This window comes from Capra hircus, chromosome 18 (assembly GCF_001704415.2).
Source record: "Capra hircus breed San Clemente chromosome 18, ASM170441v1, whole genome shotgun sequence".
NCBI classification, from domain to species: Eukaryota; Metazoa; Chordata; class Mammalia; order Artiodactyla; family Bovidae; genus Capra; species Capra hircus.
This window is the reverse complement of record NC_030825.1, coordinates 58,263,234-58,287,616: the sequence shown is the minus strand read 5'-3', so window position 1 is coordinate 58,287,616 and position 24,383 is coordinate 58,263,234. Positions and strand designations below refer to the sequence as shown.

General features: G+C 48.9%; 3 protein-coding genes across 3 annotated transcripts in view; all 3 read left to right on the top strand.

Annotated features, from left to right (window-relative positions):
- The window catches only part of LOC108638075 (protein ZNF738-like), a 132,978-nt gene that overhangs the window by 82,376 nt on the left and 26,219 nt on the right, over nucleotides 1–24,383 (top strand). The window lies entirely within an intron of this gene.
- On the top strand, nucleotides 323–9,783 carry LOC102181422 (myeloid cell surface antigen CD33). Its single transcript, XM_018062953.1, has 7 exons — nucleotides 323–450; nucleotides 515–895; nucleotides 1,100–1,378; nucleotides 1,630–1,674; nucleotides 3,301–3,397; nucleotides 5,013–5,094; nucleotides 8,979–9,783. Exons 1-7 carry the CDS (start codon nucleotides 414–416, stop codon nucleotides 9,147–9,149), a joined length of 1,092 nt encoding a protein of 363 aa, XP_017918442.1. The 5' UTR covers nucleotides 323–413; the 3' UTR covers nucleotides 9,150–9,783.
- LOC102169618 (sialic acid-binding Ig-like lectin 5) lies at nucleotides 14,186–20,632 on the top strand. The gene is made up of 8 exons (XM_005692872.3): nucleotides 14,186–14,651; nucleotides 14,841–15,119; nucleotides 15,315–15,362; nucleotides 15,855–16,112; nucleotides 16,197–16,481; nucleotides 16,760–16,850; nucleotides 17,496–17,577; nucleotides 20,170–20,632. The coding sequence occupies exons 1-8, from the start codon at nucleotides 14,186–14,188 to the stop codon at nucleotides 20,350–20,352; spliced, it is 1,692 nt and encodes a 563-aa protein (XP_005692929.3). The 3' UTR covers nucleotides 20,353–20,632.

The following is a 24,383-nucleotide window of genomic DNA, read 5'->3' as shown; positions in this document are numbered from 1 at the left end:
AGGAATGAACACCCGAGGGTCTCCATGAGGCTGTGACTCTCCAGGTCAAGAGTGGAGTTGAGCAGCGCCCTGGTGTAGACAGTGGAGCTCAGATGGGAGAACCTTAGGAGGGCGCCTGAGTCCCAGCCCTCGGTGTCCTCACAGGTCCGAGTTCTGGTGCTGGAGGGACGGAGCCCCAGATGGGGGCCAGGACGGAGGTCCCCTGCTTGTCTGGGCACGTCTCCGGGGTCTCTGGGCCCAGGGGTGTCCCGTCCGCTGTGTGTGGAGGGGGAGGAGCTCCGGCTCTGAAGTTCCTCTTCTGTGGAGTCTCTTGCTCCTCCCCAGCTCCCCTCGCGTCTCCCCGCAGCCCTACCTCCCTCTCCCTTCCCTTCTCTTTTCACACACAGGACGCCCAGACACCCTCCTGCTCAGACATGCTGCCGCTGCTGCTGCCGCCGCTGCTGTGGGCGGGTGAGTGGACGGCGGGGCGCGGGTCGGCGGGGCGGGGGCTCGGCTGATCCTCGATTCCTCGCAGGGTCCCTGGTTCAGGATCCGAGATACCATCTGGACGTGCCGCGGGCCGTGTCGGTGCAGAAGGGCTTGTGTGTCCGCGTGCCCTGCTCCTTCTACTATCCCAGGGAAGGTTGGAAAGACTCTGACCAAACTCACGGCTACTGGTTCCGGGAAGGGGCCGAGGTATCCATGGATGCCCCCATGGCCACAAACAAATTAGATCGTGAAGTTCAGAAGGAGACCCAGGGCCGATTCCACCTCCTGGGGGACCCCAGGAACAAAAACTGCTCCCTGGAGATCAGAGACGCCAGGAAGAAAGACAGAGGTTCCTACTTTTTTCGTGTGGAAAGAGGAACTATGAAATGGAGTTACAGGTCTGAACGGTTCTTCTTGAATGTGACAGGTAAGCAGTGGATCTGGGAGAGGCCAGAGTGGGGGTCATGGGGGTCCCAGGGCAGGGCTGGGTGGGGGCCCCTCCTGGGAGGCACTGAGGGTAAAGCAGGTGGGGGCTCAGAGGGAGGGGCTGGACTGAAGCCTGAAGCTTCTCTGGGGGGGCCACACCTCAATGCCTCCTCCTGACCTCCCATCTGCCCCCTCCTCTCACCAGCCCTCACCCACCAGCCCCTCGTCCTCAGCCCAGGGGCCCTGGAGCCCGGCCGCCCGGGGAACCTGACCTGCTCTGTGCCCTGGGCCTGTGAGCGGGTCACGCCCCCCATCTTCTCCTGGACGTCAGCTGCCCCCAGCTCCCTGGGCCCCAGGACCCCCTTCTCATCGGTGCTCACCCTCACCCCACGGCCCCAGGACCACGGCACCAGGCTCACCTGTCAGGTGAAGCTGCCCACAAGTGGGGCAATGGCGGAGCGGACCATCCTGCTCAATGTCACCTGTGAGTGGGGGGGTGAGGATGCCTGGGGGCTCTGAGGGTGTGCGGGCAGTGGGGCCTGGCTGGGGATGCGAGGTGTCTTGTCCTGGAGGCCCTGCTGAGGAGGGGGCTAGAGGGTCACAAAGCCTATCCCTCCTGGATTTTTGTGGCTTCTGGGTTTGTGTGTATGGGGGAGGGGATGTCTACATTTGCCTCACTCCATTCCCAACCCCTTCCCCTCAACTGAGGAGGGAAATGCCTTCTTCCTGTCCTAGGTGCTTCACGGAACCGAAGCAATATCTGCGCAGGGGATGGCACAGGTAGGAAGGAGTCCCCTCCCCCTCCCCCGTGGGGCATTGATTGGAGTGGGGTCTCTGCCAGCTTGGCTCAGAGCTGCACTTTCACATGGTGTGCCCACATTCAAATCATGGGGCCTGAGTGGGGTCCTACGTTGAAACAGAAGCCCCCATTAGGTCTCGTCCCCAATATCCTCCAATTCTGGTCTTGCCAAGTGACCCACATCCTCCTCCCCGCCCATTCTAAACACGCTCTTTGCCCTTCACCAATCACTGAAGTCTTCGGCTGGCATTTTTAAAAATTAGACTCTATCTTGAGGAACAGATTGAGACTAAACATGCTCTTTATTCTTCACCAATCACTGAAGTCCTTGGAGGGCTTTTTTTTTTTTTTTTTTATGAATTAGACTTTATTTTGAGGAACACATTGAGGTTCACAACAGAACTGATCAGAAGATAAAGAGACTTCCCCTGCCCTTCCTGCACTTTCTTACACACACACAGCCTCTCCCTCACCAACATCTCCCCCACTCCTAGGGTACATGTTACAGTGAACTTCCACTGACACATCCTTTTCAACCAAAGTCCATGACTGATGTTAGAGTTCGTCTTGGCATTGCACGTTTCATGTGTGTGTGTATGCTCAGTCATGTCTAGCACTTTGCCACCCCCTGTACTGTAGCTGCCCAGGCCCTTCTGGCCATAGAATTTTCCAGGTGAGGATACTGGAGTGGGTTGCCATTTCCTACCTCAGGGGCTCTTCCTGATCCAGGGATGGAACCTGCATCTGTTGTGTCTTCTGCATGGGTAGGCTGATTCTTTACCATTGTACCACCTGGGGTACATTTCATGGGTTTGGACAAAGATGTAATGACATGTACCCACCATTAGAGTGTCACTCAGAGTGGTTTCATTGCCCCCCAGTGTTACTTTGGGCCATTTTTTGACTGTCAGCACCACCCCCCACCCCAGCCTTCATGCTGACCCCTCTCTGGAGCCCAGTGCGCCCCTCGTTGCTCTAGTCCCACGGGTCAGGACAGCTGGACAGTGAGCCCCATCAGCAGTCTTTCAGCAGTGCCCATCCAATCACTGACAAGTAATGTCCAGATGTACCTCATCTTGAGTGTTGGGGTCCCAGGAGGCTTGGCCAGGCAGGGCCAGGAGCACCGTCTGGATCTGATATGAAGGTCTGAGAAGGTTCCTTCTTCCACTTCCTTCTGGAGGCTCAAAATACCACTGTGAACTCTGAGTGACAGTGTCAACAGAGGCCGGGAGAGCAGATTTAGACACCCTCCCTGGAAGGAAGGAGGTGCAAGGCCTTTCAGCATCCCCCAAAGACTCGTTGTCTGTCTGGAATGTCCATGGGGCTCAGAGCCTCAGGGCTCTGCTGTGGCCAGGTCTGGGGTCTGTTACATAGAGACCTTGGATGGAGAAGCAGCTGACTCCAAGGAGAGCTGACGTTTGTTGGAAGAGTGTGGGCTGGAGAGGCAAGTGCCGCTTAGACTGTGCCCTTCTGCAAAAGGCTGAGGTTCTGAGAGGGGAAGGGGAACTGAGCGGCTGGACCCTGCATGTGAGGGGTGGGATACCCCCTCTGCATGCTGAGGAGAGGAGTCAAGGTTGGAATTCTCCAAGTGTCTCTCTCGTCTGCAGGGGAATCAGGGACAGGGGCAGGAGTGACTGAGGGGGCCATCGTGGGAGCTGGCGTCACCATGCTGCTTGTTCTCTGCTTCGGCTTCATCTTCTTCGTGTGAGCTGGGCTGGGTGTGGGCCAGTGGAGGAGAAGAGGGGCCTGGAGGGATTTCGAGGACCCAGAGCAATGGCGGGGTTGCAGGGGTAATGAGAATCCAGCTAGTAGCCACCTAGCCAGGCGTGACGGTGCTCCCAGCCCTGATCCTAGACATTCAGGACCTGGTGGGGTGGGGGTGGGGGGCCTTGTTACAGTTTTGTGATAAAGGCTCCTGGACTTACTCTACCCTTTTAAAATTTTTATTGAAGTATAGTTGGTTTATAGTGCTGTGTTAATTTCAGGTATACATCAAAGCAAATCCATTATGCATATACATATATCCACTCTTTTTTTAGATCCTTTTCCCTTATAAGTCATTACAGAGTATTGAGTACAGTTCCCTGTCCTGTACAGTAGGTTCTTATTACTTATCTATTTTATGCATCGTGCTTGTGCTCAGTCTCTAAGTCATATCCAACCCCTTGGGGCCCCATGGACTGTAGCCCGCCAGGCTCCTCTGTCCATGGGATTCTCCAGGCAAGAACACTGGAGCAGGTTACCATGTCCTTCTCCAGGGGATCTTCCCAACCCAAAGATCGAAGCTGCATCTCCTGCATTGGCAGGCAGGTTCTTTACCAGTGAGCCACCAGGGAAGCCTATTTTATGCAGAGCAGTGTGTATACGTCAATCCCAATCTCACAGCCTATTCCTCCCCGTTTCTGCTCTGGTAGCCGTTAGTTTGCTTTCTACATCTGTGACTCTATTTCTGTTCTGTGAATAAGTCCATTTGTACCTTTTTTTTTTTTTTAAAGATTTCACATTTAAGTGATATCATATGATATTTGTCTTTCTCTGTCTGACTTCAGGTTCCCTAGTGGCTCAGATGGTAAATAATCTGCCTACAATGCAGGAGACCTGGATTCAATCCTTGAGTCAGGGAAATCACCGGAGAAGGAAATGGCAACCCACTCCAATATTCTTTCCTGGAGAATTCCATGGACAGAGGAGCCTAGTGATTTACAATCCAAGGGGCTGCAAAAAGTTAGACATGAATGAGCAACCGATAATGGTCTGACTTACTTCACTTAGTGTGATAATCTCTAGGTCCATCCATGTTGCTGCAAAATGGCATTTCATTCTTCTTTTATGGCCAGTAATATTCAAGTGTAGGGCTTCCCAGGTGGCGCTAGTGGTAAAGAACCCACTTTCCAATGCAGAAGACGTAAGATACATGGATCCAATCCCTGGGTCAGGAAGATCCCCTGGAGGAGGGCACAGCAACCCACTCCAGTATTCTTGCCTGGAGAATCCCATGGAAGAAGAGCCAGGTGGGCTACAGTCCATAGGGTCGCAAACAGCTGGAACCGACTGAAGTGACTTAGCAGGCATGCATGCAATAGTCCGTAGTATACAGGTACCACATCTTCTTTATCCATGCCTCTGTCAAGGCACATTTAAGTTGCTTCCGTGTCCTGGCTATTTTAAATAATGCTTCAAAGAACATGGGGGTGCATGCATCTTTTTGAATTATGGGTTTCTTTGGATCTATTGGTCTGGCCCTACACTTGACCTGCATTAAGCACTCACTCCAGCCTCAAAAGAGTGACCCTGTGTCACAAACCCTCTGTCTCACCAGAGTGAAGATCTACAGGAAGAAGGTAGCCAAGACTGCAGTGGACATGGAAGACATCTACTCTGCCGCAGAGCCAGCTTCCCTGGTGAGTGACATGGGTACCCTGGCGACACAGCCTGCCCTGTGTATCCCCGCAGTGCGTGGGGTGGCCCATGGCCATGCTTCTTTCAGCATGTCCAGAAATGAGCTCTTCCTCTTCCCCTTCTTGCTTGTTTGAAATTGTAGGGTTCATTATTATTCAAATATGTGAGGCCGACAGATCAGGAGATGATGGCCATGGAAAAGACAGTTATTATAGTTCCCAAGAGGAGGGTTCATGCCACACCACACAATCACACCATTGTTTTATTGTTTGAGGGACAGGTCGTGGGCTTCTTTTGCATGGTTTTGTTGCTAAGCAAGCCTGCTTGGTTTGTGGTTAAGCAGGAGGAGGGAATGGCAATCCACTTCAGTATTCTTGCCTTGAGAACCCCATGAACAGTAGGAAAAGGCAAAAAGATAGGACACTGAAAGATGAACTCCCCAGGTCAGTGGGTGCCCAATATGCTACTGGAGATCAGTGGAGAAATAACTCCAGAAAGAATGAAGAGACGGAGCCAAAGCGAAAACAGTTCCCAGTTGTGGATGTGACTGTTGATGGAAGCAAGGTCCGATGCTGTAAAGAGCAATATTGCATAGGAACCTAGAATGTAAGGTCCATGAATCAAGGCAGATTGGAAGTGGTCAAACAGGAGATGGCAAGAGTGAACATGGACATTTTAGGAATCAGTGAACTAAAATGCACTGGAATGGGTGAATTTAACTCAGATGACCACTATATCTACTACTGCGGGCAAGAATCCCTTAGAAGAAATGGAGTAGCCATCATAGTCAACAAAAGAGTCTGAAATGCAGTACTTGGATGCAATCTCAAAAACGACAGAATGATCTCTGTTCATTTCCAAGGCAAACCATTCAATATCACACTTATCCAAGCCTATGCCCCAACCAGTAATGTTGAAGAAGCTGAAGTTGAATGGTTCTATGAAGACCTACAAGACCTTATAGAACTAACACCCCCAAAAAGATGTCCTTTTCTTCATAGGGGACTGGAATGCAAAAATAGGAAGTCAAGAAATACCTGGAGTAACAGGCAAATTTGGCCTTGGAGTACAGAATGAAGCAGGGCAAAGGCTAATAAGAGTTTTGCCAAGAGAATGCATTGGTCATAGCAAACACCCTCTTCCAGCAACACAAGAGAAGACTCTACACATGGACATCACCAGATGGTCAATATCAAAATCAGACTGATTATATTCTTTGCAGCCAAAAATGGGGAAGTTCTATACAGTCAGCAAAAACAAGACCGGTAGCTGACTGGCACAGGCCATGAACACCTTATTTCCAAATTCAGACTTAAACTGAAGAAAGTAGGGAAAACCACTAGACCATTCAGGTATGACCTAAATCAAATCCCGTATGATTATACAGTGGAAGTGACAAATAGATTCAAGGGATTAGATTTGATAGACAGAATGCCTGAAGAACTATGGATGGAGGTTCCTAACATTGTACAGAAGGCAGGCATCAACACCATCCCCAAGGAAAAGAAATGCAAAAAGGCAAAATGGTTGTCTGAGGAGGCTTTACAAGTAGCTGTGAATAGAAGGGAAGCTAAAGGCAAAGGAGAAAAGGAAACATATTACCCATTTGAATGTAGAATTCCAAAGAATAGCAAGGAGAGATAAGAAAGCCTTCCTCAGTGATTAATGTGAGGAAATAGAGGGAAACAATAGAATGGGGAAGTCTAAAGATCTCTTCAAGAAAATTATGAGATACCAAGGGAACATTTCATGCAAAGATGGGCACAGTAAAGGACAGAAATGGTACAGACCTAACAGAAGCAGAAGATATTAAGAAGAGGTGGCAAGAATATAAAGAAGAACTGTACAAAAAAGATCTTCACAATTCAGATGATCCCGATGGTGTGATCACCAACCTAGAGCCAGACATCTTGGAATGTGAAGTCAAGTGGGCCGTATGAAGCATCACTACAAACAAAGCTAGTGGAGGTGATGGAATTCCAGTTGAGCTATTTTAAATCTTAAAAGATGATTCTGTGAAAGTGTTGCACTCAATATGCCAGAAAATTTGGAAAACTCAGCAGTGGCTACGGGACTGGAAAAGGTCAGTTTTCATTCCTATCTCAAAGAAAGACAATGCCAAAGAATGTTCAAACTACTGCACAATTGCACTAATCTCACACACTAGCAAAATAATGCTCAAAATTCTCCAAGCCAGGCTTCAACAGTACGTGAACCGTGAACTTCAGATGTTCAAGGTGGATTTAGAAAAGGCAGAGGAACCAGAGATCAAATTGCCAACATCCCTTGGATCACTGAAAAAACTAGAGAGTTCCAGAAAAACATCTACTTCTGTTTTATTGACTATGCTAAAGCCTTTGACTGTGTGGATCACAAGAAACTGTGGAAAATTCTGAAAGAGATGGGAATACCTGACCTGCCTCTTGAGAAATCTGTATGCAGGTCAGGAAGCAGCAGTTAGAACTGGACATGAAACAATAGACTGGTTCCAAGTAGAAAAAGGAGTACATCAAGGCTGTATATTGTCACCCGGCTTATTTAACTTATATGCAGAGTACATAATGAGAAACACCAGGTTGGATGATGCACAAGCTGGAATCAAGATTGCCAGGAGAAATATCAATAACCTCAGATATGCAGATGACACCACCCTTATGGCAGAAAGTGAAGAGGAACTAAAAACCTCTTGATGAACGTGAAAGAGGACAGTGAAAAAGTTGGCTTAAAACTCAACATTCAGAAAACTAAAATCATGGCATCTGGTCCCATCACTTCATGGGAAATAGATGGGGAAACAGTGGAAACAGTGTCAGACTTTATTTTGGGGGGCTCCAAAATCACTGCAGATTGTGACTGCAGCCATGAAATTAAAAGACGCTTGCTCCTTGGAAGAAAAGTTATGACCAACCTAGACAGCATATTAAAAAGCAGAGACTTTACTTTGCCAACAAAGGTCCGTCTAGTCAAAACTATGGTTTTTCCAGTAGTCATGTATGGATGTGAGAGTTGGACTATAGAGAAAGCTGAGTGTCGAAGAATTGATGCTTTTGAACTGTGCTGTTGGAGAAGACTCTTGAGAGTCCCTTGAACTGCAAGGAGATCCAACCAGTCCATCCTAAAGGAAATCAGTCCTGATATTCATTGGAAGGACTGATGCTGAAGCTGAAACTCCAATACTTTGGCCACCTGATGTGAAGAACTGACTCATTTGAAAAGTCCTTGATGCTGGGAAAGATTGAAGGCAGGAGGAGAAGGGGACAACAGAGGATGAGATTGTTGGATGGCATCACTGACTCAATGGACATGAGTTTGAGTAATCTCCGAGAGTTGGTGATGGACAGAGAGGCCTGGTGTGCTTCAGTCCATGGGGTTGCAGAGTTGGACGTGACTGAGTGACTGAACTGAACTGAAATCTGTTTTCTTGAGTAATCATTAACTTACAGGAGTCTCCCATATTTTTCTACTTACAATCCCCTAGTGGGATTAGCTGTTTAATCACCTCTTCTGTCCCTCATTCTGTCCCTATCATTCTTTGAGAGTTTCCCTGTAACATAATAATATTTTCCACATAGGGCTTCCCAGGTGGCTCAGTGGTAAAGAATCTGCCTACAGTGCCGGAGAGGCAGATGTGGATTCAATCCCTGAGCCAGTAACATAATATTATTTTCTACATAGGTCTATGTGAGTGTCCTGTAGAGTTGCAAAACAATCTGTAGCCTTATATCTGTTGTATGATTGCATAAACAGAACCTGGAGAAATGTTTAATAACAGAATGGAAGAATGAATAAGTGCTTGTCCCAGAGTCAAATTCACTTCATGGGCCCTCTCTGCCTTTTCATCCCCAAAACTACCTTGATGTGACCCCTTTCTTTGCTCTTTGCACAGGATCACCAGCAGGAGTCCAAGTCAGAGGAATCTTCTGACCCCAGAAGTTATGCAGGGGCCACCCCCTCTTTGGAGTTGGAGCAGGAGTTGCATTATTCCTCCATCATCTTCCGTGGGGAGAAGCCTCGGGAGAGCCCTCACTCAGAATATGCAGAGATCAGGATCAAGTGAGGCACCGAAGGCAGTATGAGCCTCAGCGTCGGGACGTCTGTATCTTCCGCAGGAAGGAGGACCCACAGGCTAATTCTTGGAGACCTAACATCCCCATCAGCAGTGGGTTCATGAACTACTGCCTGCAAGTTTCTTGCTATATGTCTTAGGCTTTGCAATCACAGATACCTGGGATCACATCCATGCTCATTCATTTACTAAGAAAGTAGCATCTTGTGACCCACCTACCCTGACCCCCATCCACCATGCTTTGGTTTCCTGCTTTGGTGAAACAAACATAAGAAGTCCAGCCTCACAGGGCTGTTGTGAGGATTAAATGGAAGTATGAAATATGCAACAGAAGTCTTGATACATTGTGACTTTTGACTGAAAAAAACCAGACACACACACAAAAACACACACAACCTGAAAATTGTGAGTTATGCTTTATTTGGGGATCTTACTGAGGACTATAGCCTGGGAGATAGCCTTTCAGATAGCTCCAAGGAGCTGCTCTGTAGAGCTAAGGGAGGAGCCAGGATATATAAGCGTTTTTGCTGAAAACAAACGTGTAACTGAACATCAAAAGATCACTGCTAATCACAAAAATCAGATACCTCAAGGTAATGATTTTAGTGCTTTTCTATGTATGGGAGGATGCAAAAGTCTGAGTCCATTGGAAATTGTTCCTTAAATATGCATTTTAATAATCTAGGGCAAGTACTGTTTTTCTCCATCCTGAGTTCTCTTCAGGGCACAGCAGCAGGGCGGGCTGCTGTGGCTGATGGCTTGATGGTGGGCAACATTATTATTTTGTTTGTACATTTCACCCCGAGCTGGGTTGGTCCTGTCCCTGGGCACCACATCGGTTACATTTGCCAGCCTCTCTCTTACTCAGAACTCTCCCTTGGATCCATTCCCTGACTTGACCTCCAGCATCATCTCTCTCCATTCCTGAATTTTCTTTTTCCATCCTCTCTACCTCCTACTACTCCTGCTATAGGCAAAATCAAATAATGCCATTTAGAGAATTTCCTAAAGCTTAGAGCAGACCATAACCAAAAGATTGTTCTCTCTCCTTAAAACAACAGAAGAATTTGCAAGCTTCTCAACCTGATATTCCAGGTCAGCAGTCAGGAGGCTTTTTGGTAAAGGGACAAATAGTAAGTATTTAAGCTTTTCAAGCTGTATGGTTCCTGTTGCATTTCCCAGCTTCTGCCCTCTGTTCACAACTATAAATCCCCCCAATGGTGCAAGAGACAACCAAGGAGAATTCTGGAAGGTGGTAAGAAGAAGGCAAGTGGGCTTCAGTTCAGTTCAGTCGCTCAGTCATGTCTGACTCTTTGTGACCGCATGGTCAGCATGCCAGGCTTCCCTGTCCATCACCAACTCCAGGCGCTTGCCCAAACTCATGTCCATCTAGTTGTTGATGCCATTCAACCATCTCACCCTCTGTCGTCCCCTTCTCTGCCTTCAATCTTTTCCAACATCAGAGTCTTTTTCAGTGAGTCAGCTCTTCGCATCAGGTGGCCAAAGTATTGGAGCTTCAGCTTCAGCATCAGTCCTTCCAATGAATATTCAGGACTGATTTCCTTTAGGTTTGACTAGTCGGATCTCCTTGTAGTCCAAGGGACTCTCCAGAGTCTTCTCCAACACCACAGTTCAAAAGCATCAATTCTTCAGCGCTCAGCTTTCTTTAGTAAATATTTAGGCTTTTCAAGCTGTATGGTTCCTGTTGCTTTTCCCAGCTTTTGCCCTCTGTTCACAACTATAAACCCTAAGAATGACGCAAGAGACAACCAAGGAGAATTCTGGAGAGTGATAAGAAGAAGGCAAGTGGGCTTAGGACCCCAGGAATGGAAGAACAATACAGAGTCAGGGCATTTCAGCCCCTACAACACAACCCACTCAGACCCACCGCCTCTCGCTTCTGACTGAGAGACAGTCAGGGGTCTTCGCCACATTGTCAGGGATGCGCACACCCTTCCCATCCTCCAGGTACCTCCTCTCTGCCTCCTCCTAGGGGCTCCCACAGCCCGATCCTCCCAGTTGGGTCAGCCCTGGCCACGCCTGACCCTGAAGCCCCTCCCCCACCCAGCTGGTGCTCCCCCAGTGTCAGCCCCACTCCCACCGCCACCCCCAGGACACTCTGCTGGACAGATGGCTGCAGGAGCAGCAACTGGCTCAACCATCAGAGGGACAACCCAAGCAGAGGCCAGGTCACCACCGCCTGATGAAGTAAGAGCCTGCTGGGATCAGAGCCAGGGCAGAGAGGAGAAGCAGAAGTTTCCTGGGGTTGCCATGCCGTTCCTTCCCTTTTCCCCTCCCAGCCTCAGAGGGCTCCCATCCTGCCAGCTGACCCCTGGCCACTGTGTACACTGAGCACTCCAAAGGGTTGATTCTTCCAGGAGACCCCATGGGTTCACTCGCTACGGCTGCTTCAAGGCAGTTCCACCGGCTGGCAGGTTTGAACAGCAGAAATTCATTTGCTCATGAACCTGGAGGCTGGAAGTCTGAGATCAAGGTGTCCGCGGGGTTGGCTCCTTATTTTTTCTTCATTTTTACATTTTAAAATATTAACTTCCTTTCAACTGCGCTGGGTCTTTGTTGCTGCCCATCTCAGTTTTCTCTAGTTGCAGCGGGTGGGGGCTACTGTTCGCTGCAGCGCACAGGCTTCTCATTGTGGTGGCTTCTCTTGTTGAGAGGCACGGGCTCGAGGCCCACGGGCTTTGGTAGTTGCAGCTCCCGTGCTCTAGAGCTCAGACTCAGTAGTTGTGGTGCACGGACTTTGTTGCTCTGCAGCACGCAGGACTTCCCGAACCAGGGATTGAACCCATGTCCCCTGAGTTGGCAAGTGGATTCTTAACCACTGGACCACCAGGGAAGTCCCTAAGTTTTAAAACAATTTTTGATTAAAGTATAGTTGCTTTACAATGTTGTATTAATCACTGCTGTACAGCAAAGTGATTCAGTTATACATATGTATACAGCCTTCTGTGGCCTCTCTTCTTGGCTTATAGACAGTCGTCTTCTCCCCGTGTCTCCACGTGGTAGCTTCTCAGTATGTGTCTGTGTCCTAACACCTTCTTCTTACATGGACATGGGCCTTATGAGGGCCAACCTCAATGACCTCATTTTACCTTAATTACCTCACACATACAGTTGTGAGAGCTGGACTGAGTGCCAAAGAATTGATGCCTTTGCACTGTGGTGCTGGAGAAGACTCCTGAAAGTCCCTTGGATAGCAAAAAGATCAAACCAGTCTATCTTAAAGAAAATCAACCCTGAACACTCATTGGAAGGACTGATGTTGAAGCTGAAGCTCCAGTATTTTGGTCATCTGATTAGAACATTGGAAAAGTCCCCGATGCTGGGAAAGATTGAGGGCAGAGAGAGAAGAGGGTGTCAGAGGATGAATGGTGTTGCCGATGCAATGGGCATGAACTTGGGCAAACTTTGGCAGGTGGTGAAGGACAGAGAGGCCTGGCCTGCTGCAGTCCATGGGGTCGAAAAAGGTCGGACACGACTGGGTGACTGAATGACAACACAACCTCTTTAAAGGCCCTGTCTCCAAATGCAATCACATTTAGAGGCACGGGGGGTTAGGACTTGCACATATAAAATTTTTTTTGGGGGGGGGTGATACAATTCAGCCCCAACACCCCATGAACAACAGGGATGCAATTCTGCACAGAATGGTTAAGCCACTTCCCAAGGTGGCACAGCATGCATTAGGGAGCCAGGCTCAGCCCAGAGCCATCTGACTGCAGAGTCTGTGCCCCGGATCCCCTCTTCAGGCTTAGGTATCTTTGGTATCAAAGAAACCACTGACCACCAGGAGCTTCTTGCTGAAGGAGGGACTCAGAGGAATGGCCAGGGCCAGACACGTGACCTGCAAGATGGCCACACCACAGACTATAGAAAATGCCCAGGACGAGGGTTGAACATTATTATTCCTGCATGTACAGATGAAAAGGAGAAGGCAATGGCACCCCACTCCAGTACTCTTGCCTGGAAAATCCCATGGACGGAGGAGCCTAGTGGGCTGCTGTCCATGGAGTTGCTGAGAGTCGGACACAACTGAGCGACTTCACTTTCACTTTTCACTTTCATGCATTGGAGAAGGAAATGGCAACCCACTCCAGTGTTCTTGCCTGGAGAATCCCAGAGATGGGGGAGCCTGGTGGGCTGCCATCTATGGGGTTGCACAGAGTTGGACATGACTGAAGTGACTTAGCAGCAGCAGCAGCACAGATGAAAAAGCTGAGGCTTGGAGGGGAAGGAGGGCAGGCCCACCTGCCCCCAAAGGCTGTCATCTTGCTCTCAGTGCCCGGCTCCCAGGCCTGGCGTGTGCAGTCAACACCAGGGGGGCCAGGGCAGGCGGCTGTTACTAGGTCAAGAAGCCCCATGCTCCCCTGGGATCATGTTCTCATAGCACCTTCATCCTGGTCCCACCCATTCTGGCCATTTACACCCAGGAACTCACCTTCTAACTGCACAGGGTGATCAAGCTTTTCCTCCGAACCCCGAGCTGGCTACCCCCAGCTCATACTGTATCAACGGGACCTGGGGCGCCGGAGAAGTTCTCCAGGATGAGACAGTCTGTCCTGTTCTTCCTGGGGCTCCAGTCCCTGAAAGCAGAGATGCACATGTGTGCCGTTGTCACGTTCATCTCAGTAACTAATCACCACCTCCTTCATCCAGGGGGGTGGGTGCCCATCCCCATCTTTCACGCCTAGAGCTTCCCCAGCTGCCCCTCCTGCCTCCCACACCCGGCGGGGACTGACCAGCTTGATTTCCAGCTGTGGACAGAGGTGCAGGGGGGTCGGGTGGCGGACAGGGAGCTGGGAGCCTCCCCTAGGCAGTGCTCGCTGCTTGTGACCCTCGGCGGGGCCTCATCTAGACGGTTCCTCTCCAGGATTCGGGCGGCTCTGGCAGCCTGTGGGTGCCGAGTTCCTCTTTTGTGGTCTGTCACTTTCTGACCTCAGCCCTGGGCTTCCTGTTGGGGCTTCCTCCCAATCCTGTGACACCAAGGCTCCAAGAGTGTCACCCCAAAGATGCTGCTGCTGCTGCTGCTGCAGTCACTGCTGTGGGTAGGTGAGTGGGGTGAGGGCTCGACTAATCCTCGTTTCCCCGCAGGGTCCCTGGCTCAGGATCTGAGATACCAGCTGGATGTGCCACGGTCTGTGTCGGTGCAGGAGGGCCTGTGTGTCCGCGTGGCCTGCTTGGTCTCCTATCCCCAGGAAGGCTGGAAAGACTCTGACCCAGCTCACAGCTACTGGTTCCGGGAAAAGGCATATACTGCTGAAGATCCTGCAGTGGCCACAAACAACCCAGAGCATGCAGTGCTCAGTGAGACCCAGGGCCGATTCCTCCTCGTTGGAGACCCCCAGACCAAAGACTGCTCCCTGGAGATCAGAGACGCCCAGAGGAGGGATACAGGGACATACATCTTTAGGGTGGAGAGAGGGCCTACTGTGAGATATAGTTATAAATGGCATCCGCTCTCGATCCGTGTGATGGGTAAGGATGGGGCCAAGTGGAGGACATACATATAGGGGTCCTTAGGAACCCCAGGGCAGGGTGGGAGGGGAACCCTGTCTTCTCATCCTGGGGGGGACCCAGGGGTACAGGATGCTGGGGAACAGACTGCTCTGAGGGGCACACAGAGGTCCCCCCTGCAGTCCTGGGTCTGCGTCTCCGCCTCTCCAGCTCTGACAGACACACCTGACATCCACATCCAGGGGACCCTAGTATCCGGCCACCCCACCAACCTCACCTGTGCGGTGCCATGGGCCTGTGAGAGGGGGACACCCCCCACCTTCTCCTGGACCAGGATCGCCCTCACCTCCCCGCACCCCAAGAGTCCCCACTCCTCGGTGCTCACCCTCACCCCGAGGCCCCAGGACCACGGCACCAACCTCACGTGTCGTGTGACCTTCCCTGGAGCTGGTGTGAGCACAGAGGCGACCATCAGGCTCAATGTGTCCTGTGAGTGAGGGGGGGGACGGGCAAGAGGCTGGGTCCCTGATGGTGTTGAGGAGGGGGAGGCAGGGCCTGGGCTGCTGGGACTGGGGAGGATGGATGAGGACACCCCACTCCACTTGCTTCCCATTTCTGATGTTTCTGGGAGGAAGGGCCTATGTTCCTGCCCCTGAAAAGGGACAGTTATGTCTGTCTGTCCAGATGCACCCCAGGAGCTGAACATCAGAGTGTACCGGAAAGAAGGCACAGGTATACATCAAAACCTCTCTTCTTGGGGCAGTGATGGAAATGGGGTCTGTCTCTGACCTGAGCTGATCTGGGGTTCAAGACTCAGATAGAAGGTGTGGGAACAGCAGGGGTGGGAACCCCTCCACACTGGCTCATGGGCTTACAAACCAGCCTCCCCCTTCTGCTGACCCTGTTCTCATGGATGTCGCCTGGCCTCTTCCTTGCCAAATGGACGTAACTGTCCCCACTGCCTGGGCTCTATCTTCCTCCCAAATCCTGCCTTCTCTCTCCTTAGGGGTTGGCTCTCACTGGTTGGCAAGAGCCAGTTGTGCAACTGTGTCCATCTTTTCCCACTTCTGGGTTCAGTGGCTTCAAATGAGGCATTTGAAACTGGCCACGATGGGATTTTTCTACACAGAGGAAATCGACAATGCTCCGAACCAGGACAATATGAGCCACTAAGCAATGGAAGAGACGGGCAGAGCGAGGCTAGCTTTCTCTCTGTCTTGCCAGGACCTGAAACTCTGGGCAAAAGCCCGTCTCTTTCAGTCCAGGAGGGCCAGTCCCTGCGCCTGGACTGTGTTCCTGACAGCAACCCTCCTGCCATGATCAGCTGGACCCGAGAGAGCCTGACCCTGAGCCCCTCAAACTCCTCGAACCCTGGGGTCCTTGAGCTGCCCCGGGTGGAACTGAGGGACCACGGGTTATATGTCTGCCAAGCTCAGCATCCACTGGGCTCCAAGAAAGCGTCTCTGAACCTCGTTGTGAGAAGTGAGTTGGAACACACCCAGGGGAAGGAAGCCGGGGTTAATGGGAGGGGAGAGCTGCCCTGATCCCTCCCATCTCTCCCCACAGCACCCCTACAGCTGCTGGGCCCCTCCTGCTCCCAGGAGGACGAGGGTCTGAGCTGCAGCTGCTCCTCCCGAGCCTGGCCAGCCCCCTCCCTGCACTGGCAGTTGGGCGAGGGGCTGCTGGAGGGGAACTTCAGTAACGCCTCCTTTGAGGTCGCCTCCAGCTCCGCCGGGCCCTGGGCTAATAGCTCCCTGAGCCTCCGCGAGGGGCTCAGCTCCGGCCTCAGACTCAGCTGCGAGGCCCAGAACGCCCATGGGAAACAGAACGTGAAGATCCTGCTGCTGCCAGGTCCGGGGAAAGGGGAAGTCGCGCATCTGGGTCCTAGAAAACGTGGAGAGGAAGAGAAATGGGCATGATTCTGGGCTAAAGGGGACTAGCATTCAGGGTCCTCTGTGGTAGCTGGGGAGGGGAGCACAGGAGGCTGCAGTCTTATCAAAGGATGGTGGACACGGCACCGAGTCCTGGGGAAAAGTAGGCACACTCGTGGGTCATAGATATGAGAAGTCTGGGGGCTCAGGCGAATACTTGAAGTGGGCTGGACGTCACCCCAGGACTCATATCTCCAGGGAGACCAGGACCCAGGACCGGCATGGTTCAGGGGGCTGTCGGAGGAGCTGGTGTCACAGCCCTGCTTGCTCTCTGTTTCATCTTCTTTGTGTGAGTGGTGGCCTCAGCTGGGGATCACTATGGGGGTGGGTGCAAGGGGAGGATGACGGGGGTGAAGACTCAAAGAATCTTCAAAACTCAAAGCTCAGGACTTCCCTGGTGGTCCAGTGGTTAAGAATCTGCCTGCCAGTGCAGGGGACACGGGTTCGATACCCAGTCCAGGAAGATCCCACATGGCCATGGGACAACTAAGCCCACGTGCCACAACTACTGAAGCTTGCTCGCCTAGAGCCCTGAGCTCTTCGACTAGAGAAGCCACTGCCATGAGAAGCCCAGGCAGGGCACCTAGAGAGTAGCCCCCACTGGCCCCAACTAGGGAAAGCCCCTAGGCAGCAAGGAAGACCAGCACAGCCAAAAATAAACTAATTACTAAAAAAAAAACCAAAACACTCCAAGCCCAGAGTTGAGGGCACTGGTGGAGTGATAATGCTGAAAAAGAGGTGGCTCACTGAAGTGGCATCAAGAGTGCAGCCTCCTGACATCTTGGCCCAGTGTGGAGCCCGGCGCTGGCCGTGCGGGAGGAGGGCGCTTGCTTTCTGGTCAGGGTCTCTGCAGCTGGACACCAGCCTGTGCTCAGGAAGTCCCTCTGGACTCCCTAGAGGAGCCCTCTTAAAGACCCTGGTCTCTTTTTTTCAGCGTGAAGATCTACAGGAAGAAGTCGGTGGAGAGAGCGTCGAGCCAAGATGGCGACTGCCCAGCGTCGCGTCCCGCCTCCCGGGTGAGTGACGTGGGCGGCTTGCCGTCCAGCGTCCCCACTGGACCCCACTGCCCACACAGGGGCCGCAGCAGCCTATTCATCACCTCAGAAAAACATGATCTCCCCCACCCGCCTCCAAGTTTGCTTTTCCTCTCGAGTTTCTTGTTGCACTCAAATCACCCTCTCGTCTTTCCGCCACTCCCTGGAGCCTAGAATTCACCGAGTCCTGTCCATCTTCCGTTTAGCAAAGCTCTTCTCCTTTTGGCCCCTTTCCTGCTGAGCCCTCACTCTCCCCTGGGTCACTGGCTCCCTCTCTCCTCCCCCAGTAAGCTCTCAGCAAGAAGTTCCCCAAACAGCTTTTCTTTACAGTCATCCTGTGCTTGCCCCCCACAGTCTAGATCCAACAGAAATACATATGAGCCATGAGTACAACTTGAAACCTAGCCATGTTAAAAAAAAAAAAAAAGGGAGAAAGGAACGTGAGATCAGTTTTTATATAATATTTTATTTAACTGAATGTAGCCAAAGTATTATCATTTCAAACATCATGTCATCACAAATTATTAATACTAATGGGATATTTTCTTTCTTTCTCTTCTCTCTTCCTTCCTTCCTTTTTCTTTCTTTCTCTTTCTCTCTTCCTTTCCTTCTTTCCCCTTTCTTTCCGTATCTCTTTCTCCTGTCCTTCTTTCCTTCCTCTGTCCCCCCTCCCTTTCTTTCTCTCTCTTTTTCTTTCTTTCTACATAAACTTTGACCTCGAGTATTCATTTTTGACTGATTCACAACATTTCTTGGGCTCAAGAGCCACGCATGGCTAGGGGCTCCTGTATTGGACAGCACAGGCCAGATTCTTCAGTCTGGTGTTCTGTAATCTGTCCCCCTGCCAAGTTCTCCCGCCAGCATCCTGTCCCTCCCCACAAATGAGCTTATTGTATTCTATGATATTATGATCTATAATAAGAAATATACATTTGATCTTTACCCCCTATTCCTGACACAGACTCCTAGAACACTTGAACCTTGCAGTGATGGGAGTGTTAAAGGGGTCTCTTGTTATTTTCACGGGGTGACTTTTGGAAAGTACCTAAGGATAAGGCCTGGTTGCCAGGAGAACCAAGCAGAGGGGACTGGAACTTTCAGTCCCACCCCCTGACCTCCAGGGATGGGAGAGGTGCTGGAGGATTTCAGTCAGCAAAGGCCAGTGGTTTAGTCAATCATGTCTATGGTGTGAAGCCGAAAACCCTCAAAGGATGGGGTTTAGAGAGCTTTCAGGTTGGTGAACAAGCAGGATGAAGAAATTGGAGAAGGCGAAACTGTGTCCTTTCCCTATACCTTGCCCTCAGCATCTCTTCCATATGGCTGTTTCTAAGTTAATATTGTCCAGTCGCTCAGTCGTGTTCAACCCTTTGGACCTTGTGGATGGCAGCACGCCAGGCTTCCCTGTCCTTCACTATCTCCCTGACTTTGCTCAAACTCATGTTCACTGAGTTCATGTTGATGCCATCCAACCATCTCACCCTCTGTTGCCTGCTTCTCCTCCTGCCCTCAGTCCTTCCCAGCATTGGGGTCTAAATAAGTTCATTTGTATCATTTTTTTAGATTTCACATATAAGCGATATCATGAATTTGTCTTTGTTCGACTTACTTCACTTAGTATGATAACCTCTAGATCCATCCATGTTGCCACAAATGGCTTTATTTCATTCTTTTTTTTTTTTTAGAGAAATGTGTTTTGTTGAAGTATAGTTGATTTACAATGCTATGTTAATTTCTGCTGTACAGCAAAGTGATTCAATTATGCATACATATATGAATATATATACATTCTTTATCCCCTTATTTCTTCCCATTGTGGTTTGTCAAGGTAATTGAAAATAGTTCTCTGTGCTGTACAGTAGGACCTTGTTGTTTATCCATCCTATATATAATAGTTTGCATCCGCTAATCCCAAATTCCCAATCCATCCCTCCCTCACCCCACCCCACTCCTTGGCAATCACAAATCTGTTCTCTATGTCTGTGAGTATGTTTCTGTTTTATTTCATTCTTTTTTAAGTGTCATGCCAATTTATGTCATTCAAATATTCCCCTGCCCTACACCAGGCAGACTGTCGTCACACTTCCCTATAATAGCCACAGGCCTGTTCCCCTAACACCGTGAGCTCCGGGAGGGCAGTGCAGGTCTCCTGCAGACCTCTGTGACTCTCGCCCACAGCACCCTGCTTCTGTCCATCAAAACACAATTTGCAGTTTGCTAAGTTTTTGAGTGTGTGACAACTTCATACTGTCTCCTTGTCCTGATAGACATTCCAAGGTCAGGGACCTTGTCTGTGGAAGAATCACTTCACTTTGCTCCCTCTATTTTCCTATCTGTAAAATGGGGATAGCATTTATATCATCTATGGAGGGAGGTTGTAAGGATTCAGTGAGATGAGTAATAAGAAGAACAGACCATTGTGATTAAAGGTATGAATGAATGAAGGAGTGACTGAATGAGCAAATCCTCAGGAAATGGGTATGAAAATGGATAAGTGAGTAAATGCCCTCCTCAAGCTCTGGGTTCCCTTCTCCAGACCCCAAAGGCCAGCTCATGTTGTTCTCTCTTCTCACTCAGGGTCACTTCAATGAATCCTGGTCAGACAGCCCCTCTGACTACCAGACCCCAGCTCCGGCTGCTTCCACCTCAGAGAAGGAACAAGAGCTCTATTATGCAAGCCTCAGTTTCCACAAACCAAGGACCCATAACTTTCAGGTCCGGGATACCACCGAGTACTCAGAGATCAAGATTGGGAAGTGATAGGACCCTGCCTCCACCCCCAGAAAATGCGCCTCTGAGGGACATGTGTGTCAGATACTGATTCTTGAAGACTTGGCTGCCTGCTGAGCCAAAACTTATAAGTGAGAAGGTGAGGTTCCTTGGAGTGGCTGAAGGTCACAGTTAGAGAGTCCTGGGTTCAAATCCAAGCTTGAGTAATGCTAAGGGTGTTATATCAAGCAAGTCAAAAAGCTTTACCTCTCCGTGCCTCAGTTTCCACCTCTGTAAAGTGAGGATAATATTCCTTAGTTCAGTTCAGTTCAGTTCAGTCACTTAGTCATGTCTGGTTCTTTTTGACCCCATGGACTGCAGCATGTCAGGCCTCCCTGTCCATCACCAACTCCTGGAGTTTACCCAAACTCATGTCCATTGAGTTGGTGATGCCATCCAACCATCTCATCCTCTGTTGTCCCCTTCTCCCGCCTTCAGTCTTTCCCAGCATCAAGGTCTTTTCCAATGAGTCAGCTCTTCGCATCAGGTGGCTGAAGTATTAGAGTTTCAGCTTCAACATCAGTCCTTCCAATGAATATTCAGGATTGATTTCCTTTAGGATGGACTGGTTGGATCTCCTTGCAGTCCAAGGGACTCTCAAAAGTCTTCTCCAACACCACAGTTCAAAAGCATCAATTCTTCAGCGCTCAGCTTTCTTCATGTAAGCATGTACTGTGGGACATGACTGAAGTGACTTAATGCACACACACATGCACTGTGGGTGTTAACCATATTTGTGATTTACCTCAGAATGGAGGCAGATGTCAGCTTTTGATTCTACCACATACTTCTATTTTGCCTGACTAGTTTTTGACTATTCTTAACAACATATATTATTTTAGTTTTTTGTTTTTCTTTTCTGGTGGGGTGTGACATGTGTTATTTTGTTTTTAAGTAAATCTAAATGTAATTCTCTGGGTGGAGAAGATACTTCCCAATACATGTGTCTAACAAAGGACACGCAGAGAATATAAAGAATATGTATTTTAAAATAATAAAAAAATAATAAATTTTTAAACATTTAAAGGAATGTATAAAGAGCTTCCACAAATCAATAAGAAAAAGACAAGCAAATAGAATGGCAAGATAGTCAAATGGCCAACAAGCATACAGAAATGTATTCAACTTCTGTAGCTGTCGAGGAAATACAAATGAAAATCACAGTGGTATGCCAGTTGCATAGTGGCATTGGCAAGATAATAAAAGTAATGTCAAGGAACTTGAGTGTTGAGGACATTACATGAAGTGAAATAAGCCAGTTGTACAGAAAGACAAATACTGCATGATTCCAGCTATAGGAAGTATTCAAAGAAATTAAACTGTGAAACAGAAGGCAGAGGGGTCCCGGGGGGGATACTCAGAGGCTGGGGAGATAGGAAGTTACTATTCAATAGGTGTAGAGTTTCATTTTTGCAAGATGAAAACATTCTTAGAGATTTGATGGCTGACAAGATGCATATAATAAACACTACTGTATCATGCACTTTTAAATGGTTAAGATGGTAACTTTTATATAATTTTTTTTTTTACCACAGTTTTTAAAGAAAAGCCTTATAAAGTGGATTCCAGGGGCTGGGGACTGGAGGAGTCAGTGGACAGTTAATGTTTAATGGGTACAGAATTCCAGTTTCAGATGATGAAAAAGTTCTAGAAATGGACGGTGCTGATGGTTACACAACTTGAACGAGTTTAACACCATTTAATTGCACACTTGAAAATAGTTACATTGGTAAATTTTATATCATGGGTATAAAAAAAAAGCTTTCTTAAAGAATATCCAGTGTTGGGACTTCCCTGGTGGTCCAGTGTTTAAAACTTTGTTTCCAATACAGGGGGCACAGGTTCGATCCTAGTTGGGGCACTAAGATTCCACATGTCTCAAGGCATGGCCAAAAAATTAATAGCATTTAAAAGAAAAAAAAAAAATCAAGTGTTGGTGATGATGTGGAGCAATTGGAACTCTCCCAAAGTGCTGGTAGGAGTGAGAGTAGGTACGACCAACTTTGGAAAATGATTGTCACTCTAACACTGAGCACATGAGATAACCATTCAACTCCCAGGTATGCATTCAGCAGAAGCGTGTATGCATGTTCACCAAATGTATCCAAAAGTTTTCACAATGTGCTTGTTGTAATGGCTGAAAAAATGAAACCTGCCCAAATGGCCATCGACAGTAAGACAGGTGACAGGTTCCTCTGTATAGCACAAGGAACTGTATTCAGTGTCCTGGGGTGAGTCATTATGGAAAAGAATGTAAAAAAGGATGTGCAGAGATGTATAACCGAGTCACCTTACCATACCAGGAATGACCACAACGTTGTAAATCAATTGTATTTCAAAAAAAGAAAAAACATTAAGACAGGTGACAACAAGGTCCTATTGTATAGCACAGGGAACCATATTCAGTTTCTTGTAATAAGCCACAGTGGGAAAGAATATGAAAAGTAATATGAAAAAGAATGTTGTCATTGTTTAGCTGCTCAGTCGTGTCTGACTCTTTTGTGACCTTGTGGACTGTAGCACGCCAAGCTCCTCAGTCCATGGGGATTCTCCAGGCAAAAATACTGGAGTGGGTTGCCATTTCCTTTTCCAGGGGATATTCCTGACCCAGGGATCGAACCCAGGTCTCCTGCATTGGCTGGCAGGTTCTTTACCACTGAGCCCAGGGAAGACATTAAAAAGAATATATGGCTGAATCACTGCTGTGCAGAAACAGACTCAGATATAGAGACCAGATCTGTGGTTTTCAAGAGAGTGCAGGGAGAGGGATGGATTGGGAGTTTGGGATTAGCAGATGCAAACTATTATATATAGAATGGATAAAAACATGCTACTATGTAGCATGAGGAGAAGGCAATGGCACCCCGCTCCAGTACTCTTGCCTGGAAAATCCCATGGATGGAGGAGCCTGGTAGGCTGCAGTCCATGGGGTCGAGAAGAGTCGGACACGACTTCACTTTCACTTTCCACTTTCATGCATCGGAGAAGGAAATGGCAACCCACTCCAGTGTTCTTGCCTGGAGAATCCCAGGGATGGGGGAGCCTGGTGGGCTGCCATCTATGGAGTCACACAGAGTCGGACACGACTGAAGTGACTTAGCAGCAGCATGTAGCATGGGGAACTATACTCAATATCTTGTAATAAACCATAATGGAAAACAAAAAAATTTTAAGTGCCTTCCTAATAGCCAAAAAAAAAAAAAAAATCCAAATGTCTATTGGTGGATGAATGGATAAACAAAATATGATCCATCCATACAATGGCACCAATCCAATCCAGTGTTCTTGCTTGGAGAATTCCATGGACTGAGGAGCCATACAGGCTACAGTTCATGGGGCCACAAAGAGTCGGACACAACTGAGTGACTAGGCAGTACAATGGCGCATCATTCAGCAGTAGAAACACAGATACACACTACATCATGGGTGAACCTCAAACATATGCTAAATGAAAGATACCAGACACAAATGGTCACATATTGTATGATTCCCATTTATACGAAACATCCAAGATATTTACCTCCACAGAGACAGGAAGCTGATGAGGGGCTGCCAGGAGCTTTGGGAAAGAGAAGACTCTTGAAGAGTCCCTTGGACTTCAAGGAGATCCAACCAGTCCATCCTAAAGGAAATCAATTCTGAATATTCATTAAAAGGACTGATGCTGAAGCTGAAGCTCCAATACCTTGGCCACCTGATGCGAAGAGCCAACTTATTGGAAAAGACCCTGATGCTGGGAAAGATTGAGGGGAGGAGGAGAAGGGGGTGACAGAGGATGAGATGGTGGAATGGCATCACCAACTCATTGAACATGAGTTTGAGCAAACTCAAGGAGATAGTGAAGGACAGGGGAGCCTGGTGTACTTCAGTCCATGGGGTCGAAAAGAGTGTGACATGGCTGAGTGAACAACAAACAACAAGGAGTTTGGGGGAGGAGGAAATGGAGAGTAACTGTTTAATGGGTGCAGAACTTCTTTTTGGGGTGAGGAAAAATGTTTTGAAACTAGATAGAGGTACTGGTT